The sequence below is a fragment of the Manacus vitellinus genome, unplaced genomic scaffold (genome assembly GCF_001715985.3).
Source record: "Manacus vitellinus isolate BGI_N305 unplaced genomic scaffold, ASM171598v3 scaffold_6_pilon, whole genome shotgun sequence".
Classification (NCBI taxonomy): domain Eukaryota; kingdom Metazoa; phylum Chordata; class Aves; order Passeriformes; family Pipridae; genus Manacus; species Manacus vitellinus.
Window position 1 is genome coordinate 11,456,932 of NW_021940750.1, and position 21,614 is coordinate 11,478,545.

General features: G+C 37.4%; 2 protein-coding genes across 4 annotated transcripts in view; both read right to left on the reverse strand.

Annotated features, from left to right (window-relative positions):
• Positions 1-9,609, reverse strand: part of SCG5 (secretogranin V) — a 31,264-nt gene extending 21,655 nt beyond the window's left edge. Inside the window, exons 1-2 of one of the 2 annotated variants that reach the window (XM_029964193.1) lie at positions 9,542-9,609; positions 8,056-8,288 (exon numbers count right to left, since the gene is read on the reverse strand). In XM_029964193.1, the coding sequence (XP_029820053.1) occupies positions 8,056-8,269 (214 nt within the window). In that variant the 5' untranslated portion in view covers positions 8,270-8,288; positions 9,542-9,609. Of the gene's footprint in view, positions 1-8,055; positions 8,289-9,106; positions 9,361-9,541 lie in introns of those variants that run through there. The other variant, XM_008925018.2, reaches the window with a different exon arrangement.
• Positions 9,610-11,086: 1,477 nt separating this feature from the next.
• Positions 11,087-21,392, reverse strand: ARHGAP11A (Rho GTPase activating protein 11A). 2 transcript variants are annotated; one of them, XM_029964191.1, is made up of 11 exons: positions 21,328-21,392; positions 20,902-20,998; positions 20,153-20,403; positions 19,527-19,687; positions 19,273-19,419; positions 17,909-17,983; positions 17,088-17,255; positions 15,811-15,946; positions 15,362-15,470; positions 14,404-14,551; positions 11,087-14,006 (listed from the first exon to the last, which is right to left on the reverse strand). In XM_029964191.1, the coding sequence occupies exons 3-11, from the start codon at positions 20,215-20,217 to the stop codon at positions 12,421-12,423; spliced, it is 2,595 nt and encodes an 864-aa protein (XP_029820051.1). In that variant the 5' UTR covers positions 20,218-20,403; positions 20,902-20,998; positions 21,328-21,392; the 3' UTR covers positions 11,087-12,420. The 2 variants fall into 2 exon arrangements, with proteins under 2 accessions (XP_029820051.1, XP_029820052.1); XM_029964192.1 differs by lacking the exon at positions 17,909-17,983.
• Between the last annotated feature and the right edge of the window lie 222 nt (positions 21,393-21,614).

The window sequence follows — 21,614 nt, forward strand, 5'->3', positions numbered from 1 at the left end:
AGGGGAAAAAAAAAATCATTAAAAACAAAAGCTCATCATAATTTGGCTGATCTTCACTGGCAGATTTTTTAAATTCTTTGGGACCATAACTGATTGGTAGATGAAATTTTACAGTTTTGTATTAAATTTCTATATACTATCTGCCAACTCAAGAAAACATAATTACTATAAAGGATAAGACAATATAGAAGCTGTCATATTCCCTCTTCTTGTCAAGTTTCTTATTCTCTTATTGGATTTTTTTTCCCTCTAGTAACACGTACAAAAAAAGTAATTGTATGGGCTACAAATCCCATTCTAATTGATTAATTACCTTAAGGTACTGGAGATTCTACTTAATTCTGAATCCCTACAGACTTGCCCTCTTTCTTTCCTGAAAGAGTCTCATCTCAAACAGCTTTCTCCTTTGATGGCATCTTTTAAAGTTGACTTCATGAACAGTAGCAGTAATCTGTACCACGTAACATTGGTTAGTATGAGGTTTTAGGAGTTGGAGCCTCTTTATCTTCTTGGTTCCTCAGAAGAGACATGTGACACCTGCAGACTCTTCCGCAGTCACCAGATGATGATGTTTCAAGAAAAAGTTTCAAAGCCTCAAATCTAAATAGGTCCCTTAGTCAGATCCACAGGCAAATAATGGATATTTAGAGAGAAATAGGGATTAGTATACTTTTCCTCTTGTGTTCCCCACTGACTGACTTCTCTGATGAAAACAGTAGTTTTGAGAATTTTCCCTACATCTCCCCAGCCACACTGAGAACACAGGAATAGTGCCTGCACCCCTCCTGCAGGGCATAGAGGAAGGGCAGTTGCCAAAATTGAGAAGTGTCAGAGTCCACAGTGGTAACACTTACTGCCTTCACTGGATCCTGCTCTTGCTCCTCAAGAGGGAAGGTTGTGAAAAACATTGAGGTAACATGGTATGACCTCCACATAGCAACACAGACATCAACTTGGCTTTCTTATTTATTCACTGCTTGCCATGTCTTATAAATTCATATGGAATCAAGGATAATATGGGCCAAATTTTCAAAGACTTTTCTTTAATAAAAGTAAAGTCATATCATCTCATTATCTTCCTGTTTGTGGAGTTAGAGGTATAAACATTTTATGTGCAATTTCTTTATAGACCTGTGCCATATCACTCACTCAGATAAAGAAAATCCACAATAAGCGCCACTGATGTCATCTAGCACTGTCATCTGTCACTGTCATTTGCTTTTAAATTCAGAAATTAGAATTCTAAAGTACCTCTCTTTCAACATGCACCACCACTGCCTGATACTCAAATTCTGGTTATGTTTAATAATACAATTTGCAGAATAAAATACAAAGAAAATACAAATCTAGATATCTACCATATTAATATATAAAAAATTAGCTTTACCACTTTCATTTTATGTTACAAACTTGAGACGTCCATGTTAAATTTTGAAACAATATTTCTTGGGCTATTTGAGTAATTTGGAAAAAAAAACCACCAAAAAACCAAAAACAACAAACAAAACCTGAAAGCAGAGACTAATAGAGTGATGCTGGGGTTTGATTTTGTTTGTTAAATGCCAGGCCCATAACACAGTGCTTGATTAAAGTCACGTGTGCAAAAGCAGTCCCAATGTGAATACAACTTTATGTCTTAACTGCAGCAACACTTTCTCTATCGAACAGGTATAACAACCCCAATCCCAAATGATTGTGTGGTCTCTTTGCACTAACAAAGCAGCCCTGAATCAGCAGGGCAGGCTGTGGGAGGTCTGCCCAGCTCAGCCGCACGGCCGGCCCCAGGACTCCACTGCTATCCCTGGAGGCTGGCATGGAGGATGTAAACTAGAGCAAAGAGGACACAGACATCACACTGCCATGTTTGCTGACCCCCAGTATCGTACAATAACCTTTGACTTCTAGTCACCTGAGGAAGTCCAAATATATTCGGGTGTAAGAATAGGACACATTAGCCCAAAAGTGAATGAGTGCAAAGCGCATTTCTGCACTGGTTTTACTGAGTGCATTCATCAGCAAAAGTTTTTGCAACTTTCTAATACAAATATTTTACTGTCCTTGTAGGAAGCAAGTAGTAGTCTAACAGGTATGATACAGGACAGACAGCAAAGTTATACAGCACTTAAGTTTTCTTATTAGTAAAATGTAAACAAAACATATTATTAACATGCATGAGTAATCTGCATAATTTTGCAGACAGTAGGTTTCATGCAAAGTGCTATTTGTACAGAGTCTGTGCTGACAAGTCATTAACTACCAGTTGTTAGTAGAAATATTTGCAAAATGTTCCAGACTCTCTTATCATCTCAATCAGGGAAACAGTACCAACATTTTTCTGAAGCAATAAACAGGTATTTATTTCCTTTCAAAATAATCAAACCAACCCCAGTCTTTTCTCAGTAGCTACAAGCAGTCTCAACAGGAGAGTCAAAAGCCTCCCTAAGAGGCATCATATTTTTCATATTTTCTTATGCCTACAAACGGTCAGGATTTAGGAGACCTCATTTAATGTTGTCACTGAGGTTGAAAACATTATGCCTCTTCTGGAGATGGAAAACTTCAGACTCTAGGCTGTCACATCAGCACCTTTACCAACAATCATTTCATTTGAAGTGCTTTTAAGAAATAAAAACAAAACAACCAAATCAAACACAAACATGCAAAAGGCTTTCTGGGGTACTGAATTTACGGTAGACAATGATATTTGCAAAATGAAAATAGGACTTCACATTTCCCATTACGAATTTAAAGTGTTATAAACTGCCCGAGTTGAACTAGTGGTGCCCCCGTGTGTTTGAGATTTTTACTGTTCTGCTATGCATGGTATAGTAGTCCTGAAATTTGCATTATATATGTAATCCCTTCCACTCCTCAGGAAAACAAACAAACAAATAAATAAACAATCCCAAATCCCTTTAAATATTGGCACAAACATGTAAGCATGCAAGGAAAGAAAAAAAAGTAGTCTCTTACTTCGTAAAATTCCTGCCAAGCAGAAAAATTAACTTCTATGTTTTTGAATGTTGAATGCATTTCTTTATTTTATTCTATTGTTCTCTTTTAACACAGATACAGCTGTCTTCTTATCTGTAGAAAGCTTGAATACTGCCCAGTAGGGCTTGTATAGTATTTTAGTGACAAAGATAAACAGTAACTACTAAAACACAGCTACTCATTAAAAATTCTTATTTTGCCTTTCCATGTTTTCCCCTCTTTTTATAGACACTGCTAAGTGACTCCAACATAGCTTTCTGAAAAGATGAATCAACAAGGAGAGGGAATATTATTAGAGAAATTAGAGTAGTTAATATGAGTTTATTAGTTTTAAGAATCAGGGGGTGTACAGAAAGAAACTCAAGTGGCCAGCAAAAGCAGCTGATCCTAAGATACCACCTTCAGGTATTTAAAACATTTTCACTCATCCTGTAGGATATGTCTGGCTTCTGCCATGCTAACATGCTATGCACCATCTGCTGGCTATGGTACACAAGCACAGGGAATCAGACAGCAAATTCCCATTTCTGTGATATATTTGTCCTATTCCACTTAATTAACAGAGGAGAGCTCACACTGCCTCTGCATCTCTCTGAACCTCACAGTACTTTCTTGGTAGATTAAACTTTTTATCAGGCATTTTCTAGACTTTACTCCTATTTTAGCAGGCTGACCTGAAGTAACAGGCAAACTGACAACTGAAAAGAGAAGGAGAAGATAAAAACCCCATGTATTTATAGATTTTAACAATTAATTTCAATTTCAATTAAGAAACTGTAATTTTTTTTTCTATCAATCAAGAAAACTGTCTGGTCACTTCAGAAAGAGAACACATGCTACTAAATGTATTTTCTGAAAAGTGTCCAATTTTTAGTTGTCCTTGGTATAGAATAAGTTTGTGACTTCACTTTCTACAGCCAATACAGTCCTAAATTTTTTTTTTTTTTGGTGTGGGGGGGGTGAGGCTAAGGATGGAGATGACCATGTATAGTTCCTTGCAATACATCTACCCTCCGGTTTCTAGCATTTTAAAGTCAAAATACGATGATTAACACCAGAAAAAATGTAGAGAGCTGAGATGGAAAATGAGTATAATTAGGAAATCTGCTTGTGAACTAACAGCAATGGTATTTTTGTGGCATATAAAACTTCAGTTGGAAAAGGTTATTATAATAATCACTCAGATTTGCAAACATTTCACTATAATCAGGCTGTTAGTATAAAATTGTCTGTATTATGGCAGCCTAAATTTGTTTTCAAATTCCAAAGCCACAGAAATTAATTTTTTCCTGACAGTATGTTGCTTGCAAGTGTACACCTACAATGGGTGAAATCTTGGTGTTTTGAAAATCAGTGGCACTTCTGAAATCATGGCCTGGCTAAAGCTGATGGCACTCACAGCTATCACCACTGCTGCACGTCTACGCTGCTGGGGCTGTTTCTGACAAAAGCATTTTGTTAAGTAAAACAATTTTCTGTAGGAACATAATTTATTAAGTTCTGATTGATAAAGGATTTTTTTTTTAATGCTGAGTTGTAATACCTAGTAATACCTAGTCAAAATGAGAAACAAATGTACCCCAGAACAGTCAGTGCACTAATGATGAAGATGCTGTCATGGGATGAACTTGGTTTTAAACTGTTTAAAGTGTCATTGGTCACTGAAACCTACAGTCTGAAAAACATCTGGAAGTCAACACTCTTGGCAGTTCAGAATTTCTCATAAATAATAAACATTTCATACCCAATCCTACTCTCCACTACTTTCAGGCAAAAATTCGCAATGAAGACATTGCCTCAGGAGAGTAGTTAGTGAATTACCACTTTGCCATGATGGTATTTAGAATGAAAAACTTGTTTTGCTGCGACACATTCTAATAATTGTCAAACCTCTTTCTTCCCTTCTACCTTAGTTTTCCTTTCTATTATCTCATAGATTTTTTTAAGCACTCGCACACAGAATTATTAGCCAGTGATAACAGCGTGACTATGTTGTGGAAACCCCATAGATGAATCCTACAGAATTTGAAATCTTGTACTGGTGCCATTTAAAAACACATGTATTTATTTTTTCTATAACTCAACTATAAATTGATTTCTTACATGGACAGCACTGGGAATATCAGTCACAAAGTTCCCTCTCAATCCTCCTTATTACTCCTGTCAGCCAACACCTGTGCTAAGAGCACAGGACTTTTGCTTAAACATTACAACCCATGACACTGTTCCTCGTGCTGCTCAGTTCGACTCCTTGTGCATTGACCAAGAAGTACCTGAGACACAAGCAAGCTGTAAGAATGTACCACCATCAAAAACATTCATCCAGAAAGTCCCGCAGAACTGTTTAACAGAGTAGATTGGTGCTTTCTCCTCTGAGAGAATTCTGTTTCTGCATGATGTGACTGAATATCACAAAATATGAGTGTGAGATCCATCTGTGTCCCCTTTCCTCCCCCCTCAAACAAACAAACAAGCAAAACACCATTCAGAAAAGTCACTATGTTTTTACTGTACTGAGCATTACACTTAATTTATCCATCATAGGTCATTAACTCATAGGAGTCCTCATTCAAATGCCTCCTATGCTCATTCCTCACCAGAGAATGAGGTCCTTGCCTGAATCCAGCTCTATTCTCTTTTGATCAGAAAATGTTGGCTGACTGGAGCCACTGGGAGGTCAGGAATGTCAATCCCCTGTCAAGAATTGAGTAGTGGGCAGGCTGTGGGAAAAACAGTAAAAACTACAGTTTTTGAGGCAGACACCATACATGAAAGCATTACGTATCTCTCACAGAACTAGACTGTTTTGAATAGATGTCTTACCATGCCATTTTAGCAGTTCTGTTTCTAAAGTAGATACCTAATAGAAAGTCAAACCCATCACGCAGGTTTCTCTCCAGATTAAGCAGAAATAAATATTCAAAGAGGATGAAACAGAGCCTTGTGAACTGATTAGTAATTGGTATATTCAATTGTGAAGTCTTTCACAACGTAATAGTTAAAATCACCCATATAGAATGAAATGCAAGTTTTGATGGATTAACTATCCTGTAACTCATGGTCTATACTTAAACTCATGGTGAAAATTTACTGAATTATAGTACTTTTTAAAAAAAGCAGTATGAGAAAACACTGTGCGGAACGATGAAAGACCATTTGAAACTGCAACCAACAGTAGGCTGATGTTTCTAATCAGATACTTTAAGAGATATCTATCTATAAATAGACACATATCATCACAAGAAACCAAAGAAAGAGCAAGTGATTACTACCTGAAAAACTTACTGCAGAACATTCCATGAAAAGCAGCATTTGTTACAAAGGTCTGATTTGCTTGTCTATTTCTACACTGACTGACAGCAGTCATCTCACAAGACCATTTTTCTTTTGCAGAAATATCTCAATAGGATGCTAAATACCCATGGTACGCTTGAGGAAAAAAAGAGACATCCTCGTGATCAAGAGGAGAGTGTTAAATATGATAAATTAACTGGATTTATCACCTTTCACTTTGTTATATACACAGGGGTTTTTTTATATCAAAAAACCAACCAAACGAGAGAAAACGAGAGAAAACAAGAAAAAAAAAGTAGGTAAAACAAAAAAAAAAATGTCAACCTGCTGTTTGTGAAAGACTGTATGGATGACAAAAACTAGCATTATTTGAGTCTCGCAAGCACTAGAAAATTTTCAATATTAAGAGATTCCTATTTTGGTTTTGCTAATATTGTAATTAGAAAGTAATGGTAAACAGCTGAGATTAAGTACTTGCCAGAGATTCAGATTTGCTTATATTTTTTAAGGATTTTTTTTTAAAGTCTAGGGGAAAGGGGAAGACAGAGAGTAAAATTACTCTACCAGTCTGTCCTAATTTCTCCATTTATGAACATTCATAAAAGAGGAGAAAAGAGCACAGATCAAATTATACTCTTTAAGTCTAGTCTCTGTCATTTAAGTTTGCAGAAAAACATATGTCCATCAAAGTTTCTTTAGAAAATTTATAAAGTTAGGTCTGCAATTATCTGGTAGAAATGCCTATTCAGTTTTTATCCTCTCCTTAGCCTCCATTAGAGCAATTGTATCTGTTTGGATAGGATAGTCTGTAGATCAGAATGACGATAAAATAAAGAACATAGACTTATGGAATGTGGAGACTTGCTACACTGTGTCAAAGTGGTTTAATTCCGAGAGAAGGATTGAGAGCTTCTGCTCTGTTTTGATGTTGTTCGAACATAAACAATAATATTTGGAGTTGCATACCTGCAAGCTTTTGCTGTCATGCCAAAATAAAAGCTAGTTTGTACAGTTAAAATAGCAACACGTTGTAACACTATCACAATACTCTAACATTTAAGCCAGATATTTCAGATGATTTACATAGCTATAAAAGACTTATTCCAAGGAAAACTTAGTGTGAGATCAGAGGTATTGGCCAAAACAAATGAAGCTGAGCCCAGAGCATTCATCACAGCAATACAGTGCTGAGGTGCTACTTACAGATGCAGGGAGAGGAGCACCCATATCCTTCCCACCTGCATCTCGAGCCCTGGCTTCCCCCTGCGTGCTCCAGAATGGATCCTGCAGAATCCTACAGGGTTCTGCAGCATGAAGGAAAAATCCCAATGTAAGGTTTATCCCTTTATCTTGCATGCCACTGCAAACACTTGATCTCTTTTGGTCTGCAAATATTTATAAAGATCCAAGAGATCTGGACTCTATAGGTCACATTTGTTTATTATAGAACATATATTTATGCACAATATTCAGGCAGAATTTAGTAAAGCTGTAGTTTTGAGGTACTAGAGATCAGACACTGCTAAGGTAATGTAACTTTTTCTGCAAAGCCTGTACATTAAAAAACCCCACTACTTCTGCCAAAATCATTACATTAATGAAGGTAGAAGATGAATGATGATATTAAAACAAAGATCAAGCAACAACATGGTGAAGAAGTCCATGATTTTAAACTCAGGATATTCTTTCTGCATCTATAAACAAAATATTAATTATTACCGAAGCGTACTAATAAATTCATCACAAGTCAAAGTAGAAATCAGCTACCTTCAATGTTCTGTGGACCAACAAGATTCATAGCCTGGTGTGCTGGATATTCTACACGGGGTCTGGCAATGCCCAACTGCTCCATAACCCCATGGAGGAGCCTTTGTATATCTGCTTCAGTAACCCTGTCAGGCATTCTAGGGCTGTGGCTAAACGCTGAAGCCAATCCAAATGCCAGCAGAAATATCATGTTGCAAAACAAGGTAGTTATCATAGTGGTAGCCACTTTTATCCTGTGAAAAAGAAAATAATTTGATTATAAATTATAGTGGGAAAAAAAGTCCTGTACACATGGTGGAAATAACATCTGATATTACCACCGGACATAACAGTTTACTACCACAGCTTCTAGGGGCAGCTGAAAGTCTAGCCAGGTGGAAACTGGGAGGGGGGGGGAACAGGGTGGGTTCGTTCTTCCCTTTTAAAAGAAATATTAAGTAGCAAACGGCAGAAATCAGTTTTCTGATTTGTATTTGCCCATAACATTCATTAACAGTCACTGCAAACAAAATTAATCCACTTTTTCATTTAATGAGAATACGTCATCCACTACACCCCTCCCCTTTCCCCCTCCCCCCCATGCTTATTATGCTATTTTATAAAGCTCTGGACTAAGAACTGTTCAGGCAGGAACTGTATTTTCCAAGCTCTACTCTTGCATTGACTGCAAAATGAATAATGAGAGACCTCTGAACAACCTAGATATGGGTTTTTTGCAGCTGAAAACAAAAGGCTTCCTACTTCATATGCATCATCTTTCCCACCTGAAGCAAATTGGTTTGTTTCCTTGAATCCCTTTCACTAATGGCTGCTCAGTATAGTTTAATTGGGAAAAAAAACCCCAAAGCCAACAACAAAAAGAAAAACAACAACCAAGCACCACTTACCACCTCTTTGAAAGGCCGAATTTTAATTACAACGCTTGTTTTCTCAAAGCTCCTTTTCCCCTCACATCAGAAAATAATTAAAATGCATCACTTCCAATCCCTTAGATAAACAAAAACCCCTCCACTCCCCCTGGTGCCCTCCCGTGTGTCCTTAACACACGTACAGCTGTCCGATTTCTCCGCTCCAGACAGTTAAAGATGCTCCAATACTCCAGCCGCTCGACGCAAGGCACCTGGAAACGTCTTTGAGGCAAAAATGGCTGAAAACCCCAATGCTGGGAATATTCCCAGCTACGCCTGTGCGCGGCTCCCCCACCGCACCGCACGCCCCTCGCAACCCTCCCGCTTCAGCAGCCTCTGCAGCCTCTGTATCGAGGAAAAAAGCCCGCTTTCTACAGGACATTCCCTTTAACCCGCAGAGGAGCAGGGCTGCCACTCCGCTGCCCGCACCACCGCGCCCTTCTGTGCCGCCCCCCCGGAAAGCTTGGCCCGTGGACGCCGGCCCCAGGGCACTCTGCGGCACACGGACCCCCCGGGCCGGGCCGGGCCCCGCCGCACCGCGGAGCGCCCCGCTCACCTCCCGCTCCCCTCCCGCTCACCTCCCGCTCCCAGCGCGGCTCTGCGGGTGCGGGCGGCTCCGCGGCCGCGCATCCTCCGTGCGCACACACGGGGACACGGGGCCTCTCCCCCGCGCCGGGAGCTGCCCGAGGTATGTGCAGGGACCGTGCCCTCGTGGCGTGGGCTCGTCCCGTTAAGAAGATGACACAAAGCTCGGGGAGATATTAAAGATCTCCCTTTTCAGCTAAACACAAGTCTAAAAATAAAACTGAAGGGTTGTGATGGATTAACAGTTACAGAAATAAGCTATTACATATTCCTGGGACTGTATCCGTCTTCTCACTGTGATTTCTCTTCCCAGAATAATATGATTTACTTATGGAATGATAGTATTTACCTAACTACAGGTTTACAAGGTATCAACATGGGAGCTGTCTCCAAGGATTTATAGGTGAAGGTCCCCAGATTAAGCAGATCTATACACATAGCAAAGGTTAGCAAGAAGAAAACTTAAAAGAATGAAGTGCACCACATAATACCACTTGTCAAAATGGTAACTTCTAAAGGCTAATTTACGTATCACATCTTCACTGCTACTGATGGGAATGTGTCACATTCCATTTTAGGATAGCTAGCTAAAGAGAAGCTCTGAGATTATACTACATAAACCCCAAGAGAACCATGGCCTACACTTTCAAATGTAGACTATTCTCTCTTTTTGCTGTTCTATAGTACATTATACAAGCAAGATTAAGCAGTAGGGACTTCTACTTGGCATCTAGTGTTTCTTTCTGCAAAACATAATCAACTTTATAGAAATGGATATATATCCAAACTGTTCTGCAAAACCTGTAAAAACAGCCTAAACTTTGACAATTTTTTATGGCATTTAAGGCTTTCTTTGTCAAGGCCCTACCAAATTCTCCCTTTCTGACATCTAAGTCCAGTGGTTCAAGATTGGCTTGCATCAATCATCAAAAGTAGCTTACTGCTCCATCTGGGACACATTGTCAAAGCTGCACTAGCATTCAAAATATTTGGTACATACTAACAGGAAAAAAAAAATCTCAAGACTTACTCTTTCAAACAAAAATTGATATGACAGCTCACTATTACAGGAGTCAGATCTCATTTTCTTCCTGACATTGCCTTCATTTCCTTCTGTCCTATTTTCAGCTCCTACATCCTTGCCTCCGCTATGAAAGCTGGCAGTTGTTTTGCTGATCCTTATTTACCTCAGTGAGAAGATACAAAATGTGGTGCTCTGGTGCCTGCATTTAATCAAGTGAAGGATCTACCAGCACCAGTTAAAGGCAGAGGGTAAGAGCATGTTGCCAAGAGAAGGAGCTTCCTCTTTGGATGGTGGTGAACTGTTACATCAACTCCTTTATTTCATGAAACTGAAGCTTCCCATATTTAACCACAACACCAAACAATCCTGTTAAGATATTCTAAAGGCTGTTTCCATAGTCCTAGATCTTAACAGTAATGTAGCAAACAGAGTGAGAGAGGAGGTTTCCACCAGATCAACCAGCTGGACAGATTCAGCTTGCAAGTTGGCAGACACATAGGGAAGGAGGCAGGGAACAGAAAGAACTATTCCTTTTATTAACATACTGCTTAAGAAGGTCAGAAGACTACTGCTGATAAACTGTGTTGCACCATGCCTTTTGTTAGTTGTGAGAATCACCAAACTGTATCTAAGATGAACAAAAAAGACAGCCAGAACAAATTTGCTTCTGACTTCAGTTTTCTCAGCCTTACTAATTTTGGTGCCTACAGTGTGCATATAACAACATGATCTAACTTTCTAAGTCATTAGAGAAGAACAAGTTCAGAAAAGGGAAAAAACCAATGGTTTTATTAAAACCAAAATATTCAGTGCTTCAGCTCTAACATTTTGCCAATAAACCATTCGCATTTATAAAAAGCTAATGAATAGTTTCAAGTGTTTACTCTTAAATAATTTTACAACTGATGACAGACATAAACAGTTTTCATTCTAAAAAATATAAACATTTGCTGTGCGAATCAACTTTTAACACACTATGGCTTCTTACATTCATCTCTTGAAACACTTTCAGCATCTAAAACCAGCTTCTGCACCATCTAGTTAACACTATTCTGTTGCTCTAAAAATAAGTTAAAACTCCCCTCTCATATTAAAATAAAACATTTTACTGCTCACAACTGAAAATACTTGGTACCTATTGCAGAGCACATCACTGGATGAAGTTTTTAAGTTTTTTTTGCTTTTTGAATAAACTTCACATTTGTTTTCCATGTGTTCTAATAATTCTCCAGTGTGTGTGCACGCACGAATTTTATTTTGACATTTACCTACTCAATAAGGAAAATATGCTCCCAATTTACTCCAGTAGAAATAAAAAACATTGTCTCAGAAGAAGTAGGCTCATATAAGATCCAACTTCGTAGTATCGAGTAGTGCTACAACACACTTAAAACTAAAAAGTAAATAGCTTTAACTACCACTACTCAGCATCAAGATATTTTCTTTCCGATGTCTGTTAGTTTTGTTTTAAATATTTGAGAAGTTTGGGGTTTTTTTAAACTTGGTACTTAATCTAAATACTGCAAAAACTGTTTTGGGAGATGCAGCATGTTTTTAGAAGCTTAAATAATCAAATTTGAGATCTAACACAAACATTTGTAGAAACAGGTTATTTTTGTTTTAGAAGTTAAATTCATTTAGTTGAACTGACTAGCATTTACAGAAGTTTCAGTAAATGAAGAAAACCTCAACACAAACCAAATTAATATTTGTACATCTCCACAACTCACGCAGTTAAAATAAATCAAAAATTACAAATAATTAGAATTTTAAAAAAGTCATAAAAATTTAGATCTTTCTAAAGGTTAACCAAGTTACAATGAACCCGTTTAGACATGATATTTGATCTTATAAGTCTACTGGCTTTGCAGTTGGTAGCAACTTCACTTTAGATATTGGATTCTTTGGAGAACCTCTATAACGAACTCTTTCTTTTCCTGGAGCACTTCTTGCAATTGTAGATTTTTCTGGGGCAGCACCTTGAATATTTATATTTGCATTAACTTTCAAACTGGATTTAACCGTTTCATGATTGGTTAGATCTTCTAGAACAGATTTTGATGGATGAACAGTCACTTTTTGATCATGGATTCCAGCAGGTCTGACAGAAACATCAGGCTTCTCTGATGGATTTGATGGCCTGCAAAGTGATTTAGATGTTAAGTCTAGCTGCTTATGAGATACAGAAATTTGGTCACACATACTTTCACTCCTGCACGGCAAAACCATGGAATTCTTTGAGGGCTTTTCTGTGCAGGAGAATAGTGCAGAATCACAGCTCAAAGATTTAACAAGTGGTGAACAAACACTGCTTGATTTAAGTGGCTGAGAGCTTACAGATCGTCTGTTAGCCTCCAACAAGGAATTCATTCTTCTTACAGACTGTCTAACTGGAGTACGTTGAAATTTCAGAGGTGGTTTAGTTTCGCTTGCAGAACTTGGATCATTTAATGAAAGCTTGTTGAACCACTGTATGTGGTCAGAAACCTTTCCACTATCAGAAACAGTTGATGTTTTAGTTAAAGTTTTAGCAGAATTTTCAGCTTTCAAGTATTTGTTGCCTACTTCATTTTGCAATTTAGGCAACTGTAAAGTAGGAAGCTGTCCTGCTGAAGAAAGTTTAGCAGTACCTTCTTCTAAATTACAGCATTTTACCACACAGTTTTCAGCTGTTTGCGAGTGTATTAATTCTATTTCCTCTTTCCTTCCAAAGAAATCTAATTTGTTTAAGTCATCTTTTGTTGAACTGTTCTGAACAGTTAACTTGTCTCCCCTGTCCAGTACTTGAGGCACAGGAAATTCTGTTGCTTTTTTTGTATCTAGTTTTGGGACCTGAAGTTCAATCTCAAGAGATGTTTTAAAGTTTCTTTTCTCCAAAACTTTAATTTCAGGGGGTTTTGATTGCTGTTTATCAGCAGCAGAAGATTGATTAAGTTGGTGCAACAGCTCTCTGGATTTTACATTTGCTAGATTTTCAGAAACTTCTTCAGTTAGCAATTCTTTCCCTGGAGCGAGCCCCGTGGGACACAGAGTTTCATTTAATGTTTCACCTGCCACAGTCATGAGAGAAAACTTATCACCTATCAAATTGTGATGAATACTTCCAGATGCAGAGAAGGCTTGCTTAACTTTCAGTAACGTTTCTGCAGTTGAGTTACTTTCCTCTTCAGAAAGCACAAGTTCCAAGTTGTTGTCTTGTTTGCTTACAGTTGTGGATTTGAATTCATCTGGAACAAGTGGTGGCTTTCCAGATAACGAAACAGATTCTGAAGAGCCAACTCTCATTTCAGGGTGTCCTGGCAGAATCTGCTCACTCTTGCTGATCACCTGAGAATCCATAACAGCAGGACTATTCCATGACATACGGTGAACTACCTTATTGTCACATTTTGGAGTTACCAAGTTTTCTTCTGACTTGCTTGCATTCCTTGAACCTTAAAATAAATATCAATGTTTAAGAAGAGTATCTTGTGATTTTAACAATAATTATAGGCAAAATTCTTACTAAAAAACTAATTGTCCAAGCAGCATTGAATTTAAAGACACCATTGCTCCTTTAAATTTCAGAAATGTGAAAAAAGGTTGCAATATTAAGAACTGGAATCATGCATCTCAACTAACAAAACAGAACAACTAAAATGCACTACAAACACAGCAAGCCTATCCTAAACCAATTCTTTTTCCCCAGAAGCCACTAACACTAAAGTAACTTTAGCTAGAAGCACACTTCTAATCCAATTGCTTTTATACTTTTATCCATAAAGTTACTTTTGCTTTACAAAAACAAAAGTAAGAGTTTTCCCCATCTAATATACTCAGTAAGATAATTACCTTTCTTAGGGAATTTTTCATTCGCATATGGGCTGAAGAGTCCATCCCTTTTTCCACATTCCATTCTGTTTTCCAAACCTTGCTGACTTGCAAGACGCCTTCCAATATTTTCAGATCTATTGCCAACTGTACATCCTGATACAATATTCTTGAACAAACACAAAGTGTTAGTTGCATTTATACAAACTTGTAATCTCATTTACAGATTAACCTCCAGGAAAAGGCTATGCAAATCAGCCACAGCAGCATTTTCTTGGCCATATTTTATCTTCCCTTGATTCTCTGTAGACCTAGGTAGGGAACAGCCTACCTGCAGTAAGGCAGACCTAATCACACTCTGAACAGAGTGATTCTGTGCACAGGCTTTGCAAGGTCAGAAGTTCAGGAGCTGTGAGACCTACTGATCACAAGTGTGGTGGGGTTGATCCCAGCTGGCAGGCAAGGTCCCATTCAGCCACATGCTTGCTTTCCCCATTCCCCAACAGAATGAGGGGGAGAATTGGAAAGGTAAAAAAGGAAAGACAAAGACACATCACAGACAAAAGCAAACAAACAAAAAAATCCAAACCCACACCATACAAAGGCCATCATTTACAACAAGTAGATCAATTCTCAACAAGCCCCTGAGAAGTGGCTACTTTTCAAAAACTATCCCCATCCCAGTTTTACTAGTGAGCTTGACATTACATGGCACAGAATCACTCCTTGGTCAATTCAGGTCAGCTGCCCTTCCCTCAGCCTCTTGTTCCATCCCAGCTAAACACAGTACAAGCTGATCAGTTACTGCAATGAAAATAAACCTCAGGCTTCTTGTACTTGACAGCTAGCAGGTCCAGTTAATGCTGTGATCCCCTCCATTACAAAATAAGTCCTTCTTGCTACTGAAAATCAGTGCCCAAAACTTTGGATTAAAATCTGCACACTAACAAGAAGACTGGGTTAGAAGCAGAATACTTACCATTTCTCTACTGCTTTTCCCCAAACCAAATTTCAAGCGCAATGACCTACGAACCATTTCTTTTCGGCTTATCTTTGGAGAAAAACAACCTGTCTTTCCTGATTCAGCCCTGGGAGGAGAGAGGGGAAGAAGTGACACATAAAAAAACTCTTCAGGAGGGCAGTGAAAACATCCTGACATTTATGGTTATTTCCTTTAGTTTTACTTACCTTATTGCCTTCTTGCCAACCTTTTTTTACTAGGCACAGGGAGCTACTATACCAGTTCTTATTTTGTTTTGAGCTCCATTTTGCCACATTGGAAGATCTCGTCATTTTAAGATTACTACACAAGTTGCTACCAAAAAAGGTAATTTTAGAGACAGATTGAGACTTTACATATTATTAGTCAAGAGGTGTAGACCCATCTTTCCAATTTATCTTTATGTTCTGAGAGTTAAGGCACATTACCTGTATAATTTTTTGCTTGCAAGTCTTTTACTTCTTCTGTTCCCTGTACTAGACAGATGATTATCACCCATGGTTGAAGGAGACAGTGAGGTTTGTGATGACTCAAGAGACACACAGGGACTTGCTTCAAAGTGAACTACAGGAACAAAATTATATTTATATGAATTTAAAATAGTCACATTTTTTCAGGTACAGACTTAACAGTTAACACAATGAAGAATGGGTTTTTAAACAGCATAAGATTGGTTTTCTTATTTTGTGGAGCGCTGGCTTGAAATTACTCTGACTTCCACTTTAATATTAAATGAAGCTGTTCCTTGTAGCATCCATAAAAGTGGCTGGAATGCAATTATATGCTACTGATATCACTACCTCAAGTAAGTTTCCACACTGCTATCATCAAATCAGTTCCTCAAATTAAGAGCTTAGTAAGAAAAATTAGATTCAGTCTCAATATTATTTGCAGTATTTGTTTTTTTTTACGTACCTAGCCAGAACGGTTAAAGAAACAATAAAGAAAAGAGTTGCTGTTCTACTACTGAACTTTTTTTATGAAACACATGCATTATACTATCTTTACAAAATGTCATGATTTTGATTTGCTTATGCACAAAACCAAGAATTTCAGAGAACATGAAATGATTTCATAAATAAAAGCAGGAAGTTTAAGATCACTCATTTGGGGGGAATAATCTTCAGGCAAAACAAACAGCCAATCTAGAAATTTTTTTCAGGCTAACTTCAGTTGGCAGGACATTAAGGAACCAAACAAAAAAAAAACCACCAGGATCTGCAGAAGAGCCTGACAGCTGAAAGCGCTCTAGTAGAATAAAGTGGTACTAAAGCACTACCAAACAAAAGTAAAAATGATTCTTTAGAGTTTTGAGATTATTTAGCATCTAGAGAAAACAAGAAGTGATTGGATACATGAAAGAACCTTTATAATAGCAACAATCATATTTCACATAGAGCTAAAATCAGCTATTTAAGCATTTAGGAGACAGAAGGCAAAAACTTTCAAGAGGTTGGAAGCATAGGCATGGATTTGTGTTCTAAAACAGAAACAGGAGTATAACCTCAATGATACAGAGGGAGGGAAAAAGTAAAAGGACATCAGGACTGCAAGTCAGAGATTAATAGAAAACTTGTGCTTTTGCTCAATCCTTGTGACATGACACTACTAATGTACATAAACATACACTATGCAACGAGATGGGGAAGTTGTGCAAGGAACACTAAAGTAATGAGCATCAGAGGAAAAAGTGAAGGCACTGTACCTGATGCTGGTGTTGAGTTGCTGTTAAAAATGCTAGTTGGTAAGAACTCAAAGGCAAAACTATGCTTAAAAGACCGTCTCTTCTTGCTGGACAAGCCCTGAGAGCAATCAGTTGGAAGTTTACGCTTGGTACTTGGAGTAAGAACCACTGGAGTCACTGACGAAAGGACTGAAATGAAGAAAATCAAATTTGTAATAGTAGCTTAAAAGTTTCAGGGTTTACTAAAATAAATAGTTGTTCTGGGTTTTTTAACTCTGAAAGAGAATTGTTATAAAAGCTTAACCAAAGTGCACGCATTTTAACAGGCAAAGCAATCAGTATGGCTTAGGGTTCAGTTTTTTATTTTGTTGGGTTTTTGCAAGTTTAGAGTATCAGAAAGGAAAATGCAAACCCACACATTAATTAACAATATAGGTATTAGGAGGAAGTAAAAGTATAGTCATATTCCATAAGTTTAGGAGACAGAGTAAGTGTGAAAGAATTTCAGTCCTGGCAAATTCATTCCAAGATGATAAAATGCTGCACTACTGCACTGAAGCCTTAGTGTGCATTAGCTAAAAAGCACAAGTTTGGTTGTGTAATCCCAGAAGTAAACCACACAGCCCACTGCTGCAGTGATTGTAGCTGCTCCAAGAATTACAGTAAATGCAGTATCCTCTATAAATATGTATCTATATTCACAGTTTTAAACAATTTAAATTTAATCACTTATCTTCAACTAAGTTCTAATTCTTCAGATAAAAAAAAAATTGTGGAATATAGTTAACAAATATAGAAGATACTGCATGGGCTTTATTTAGTACAAATACACCAATACCTACCGCTTTTGTCTTGTTGAGGTGTAGTGGAGGGTGTTCTGTTAGATTTAAATTTATTCAATGCTCCACTAACAATATCTGAAATGCAAGACACACCAAGCAATCAAATTTAAATGTGAAGTTTGTCTTGCTCTATTTTCAACTCAAGTTTAACCTGTATTCTTTTCAGGAAGAAATAAAAGAAATCAGTTTAAATGGTTGTTTCGTGTACCAAAACCTATAGTGCTATTGCAACCTACAGTTGTATTTCCATGTGCTCACAGGAAAGCTTAGCAAACTACAGGCTGTGGTACTTTTATGGTATCTGCTGGATATCCCGTAGTTTTTAAAAGCTCATCTTTGGAAACATAAAATGTAGTAATGCTGTGTTTTACTACATCTGAAAAAGGAGTAGAATCTACCTACTATTGGAACGTGTTCCACAGAACTACCAAATTCTAACTGATTCTCCTCAAAATGTTAACATTTGTGTTTATCACTTTGTAACTCCGGGATGGTCTCCCTTCTTCAGTGGAAAAGCATATTACACAACAAAACATGCCTTGGTTAAACATAAACAATCATACAGCCTTAATTTCAATTGCTGTCAGGTTTAACACTCCAGTTAAACGAGCTAAATACATACCTATATTTTTATAGCAATACATACAAGATGAGTATTATAGTGGATTTGAATCAAGTCAAGCATATGTATTCCACAGTATTTCCTCTCAGAGTGCAGAAGAGAGGATATACTATTTGATTGTCCACATTTGGCAAAAAAACCCCCACCCAACTCTAATGAAAATTGAAAAAAACCAAAACCAAACCAAACAAAAAAAAACCCCAAAAAAACCCCAAACTAAAAAAACACACCAAACCCCCAGATCCGTGATACCAGAGCACACAGTATCCAATAATATCAAAGTTACACTTCAAAACACAAATTAGCTACTCTAATTAAAAACAGACCTGCCATTTGTATCCTTACTTCCTCAAGACTTAATTTATCAAGGTATGTGTTAAAGCATCATTTCAAAACCAGCAAAAAAACCCCAAACCTAACCAAAACAGAACAAACAACTCAACTTTTACTGTTTTGCAACAGGATCTGCAGCTGACTCAACAAAAAGCTGGAATATTAATTTGGGTTCACAAATCCATACAAACCAAAATATATTTTTTGGTAGACAACAGACACATTAGAATAAACTCAGAGTAAATATAAAATAATGTGATTACTGAAGTCTTATATAGACTTCGCAAGTCAAGCCCAACAAGTTTCACAGACATCTATTCTGCTTTTGGACAAAGCAAGCATTTAGGATCAGGATACCTGAAGTTTCAATTCTCTTTTTGGTTTTGAAACTTTCACACAACATACCTACCCCCAACACTTCGGTGCCTCCTCCTCTGACATTCACTGGGAGATTCATTTTCACTGTCTTCCTGGCCCCACAGTGAGGGAGTAGATTGAAAGACATCAACACCCAACATTGCAGGAATCTTTTCCAAGATAAATTCTGGTACTTGTCCTGGATTAGTTAAGAAATATTTTTTTAAATTATTCTTAAAAGATGAAAAGAAAAGCTGCATACAAGTTGGTGCAATGAGACATTTTGCTAAACATTTATCAACTTACCAATTTCTGCTGCATGGTCAATAAGTGTTTCCACAACAGCAGCTTGCAAGCGAATTTTTTTTTCCATATTAGCTGACATCTTTTCATTTTCATTTGAGTGCAAGAGGTTGGGAGCAAAAATCACTGCCAGATTACTGCTATCCATTCTGTTTTCATTGGATCTTAAAAAGAAAAGGTTTTTTATACAAGTTATCAGGATATCAGCAGTGAAAAGACCAAATAAGACAAATGCAGTTAAAAAAATAAAAATGGACTAATTTACTCAAGTGCTTACATAACAAGACAAGATTAATGTGTAGATTTATGCATACCAGGCCAGGTAATTGCACAACTATGTCACTGAAATCAAGAGGATAGAGGTTATAGACCCCCTTCAGTTTTGGGGAACGCAAAGTATCAGTTAGATTATGGTAATTTTGCTTTCCAAAGAAGAATGAGAAATACAGCTTGAACAAAGTCAAGTCTCCAGTTTGGAGATTTATGAAATAAAAGACTGTGACTGAATTCTAATGAATGTCTGCAGATAATAAAGTTCAAACCACTCACAGAAAGTTACAGCACTTGCCTGGAAAGAGAAGTTGTTAAAGGAATTAGGCCTGTTTACAACCACTCTTCTTCACACTCACCTTAATGACACAGTTCTCAGAAAGTTGAAAAAGTATCTCAAAGTTTCAATTATTCTGTCGGCCATCAAACACGACAGCAGCACAGTTGCAGTTTTCTTCTCATTTCCGAGCTGCTGAGCTTTGACAAGGCCTTCCTGCAGGTGAGGTGGAAGGATGGGTTCTGGCAGCTCTCTAAAGAACTGTTTGAGAAGCCCTGCAACATCACATGGCAGTGCAGCTGACAGGCAGTTCTCACCCTGATCCAGTTTACTCTGAAATTTTTCATAAGAAACATGATTTAAAGTCTTCAACAGATCATCAGATTTTAAGTTGAGGCATTAATCTCTAGCCCAAGTCAGAAAAGACAATCACATCTTCCCCACAGTTAGTTTCAGCCTTGTCATGTGTTACCCAACTACAGTACCTACAGTGAGACACAGGCAATGTTGTCAGACCACATGTGTAATTTACATGTTTCCCACGTACACACCCTCTAGGAGAACACTGCTAAACAAATATTCTCACAGCATCCAGTGTGCACAACTGTTAATTAGCTTGTTCAGTCACAAGGCCAAAATATTTTAAAAATAAAGGGAAGCCTGTCAGTTTTTGGACAAGATTTCCTCTCATTTCTAAAGCACATAATGTTACCAGTCTACTTCCAATATTAAAACTTGAATATGACTGAAAAGAGTCCAAATATTAAAACATGCAGATGATCAAGTGAAATGCAGCTTATTAAGAAAAACAAGAGCAGCTTTACAGAATACCTTTAAAGCCTTTAAACGAACAAGAGATCCAGACTTTCTGAAGAGTCCCTCAGTATGAACATGTTCTTCCAAATATTCACAAATATCAACCAGAAAGCTGAGAATAGAACAGTAGCATAATTCAATTCTCAGAATAAAGCTTGTTTTTTCCAGATAAACTATTTCATAGTTTTGTTATAAACTTAATATATAGAATAATTTCCATCAGTGACAAGAAGTATAAAGAAATACAACTGAATGAGAGCTGTGGCTCTGAATTCCCCATCTAACTTCTGCATCCCTCCTTCCCCAGTTGAAACTATTCTTATATCCACCACAAGCTTTAGCAGACCTGGAAGAAATATTGCATTCCTTCTTCTGACAAGAGTTCAATACTACAAAGAGAGCAAAGTAGGTGTAAAGTCTAAATATACATTGTTAATTTACCTTGGAATATAACCATATTCTGGCACAAGTGATCGGGGCAACGCATAAAAAGATATCCCAAAGATTTTACCCTAAAATACAAAATTCAATTAATATTACTCAAAAGTTGATATAATTATCAACTGCATATTACAAAAAAAGCACACATTCCACAAGCACAAATATAAAGGTAGTTAAGACAAAACACAGTCTTTCAGATAAGACGGTATTGTCTGGAAAAGCACTGTCATCTAGATATCAAAGACTATGCTGATTCTAGTTACAGGTAACACCCTAGATGATTGTGA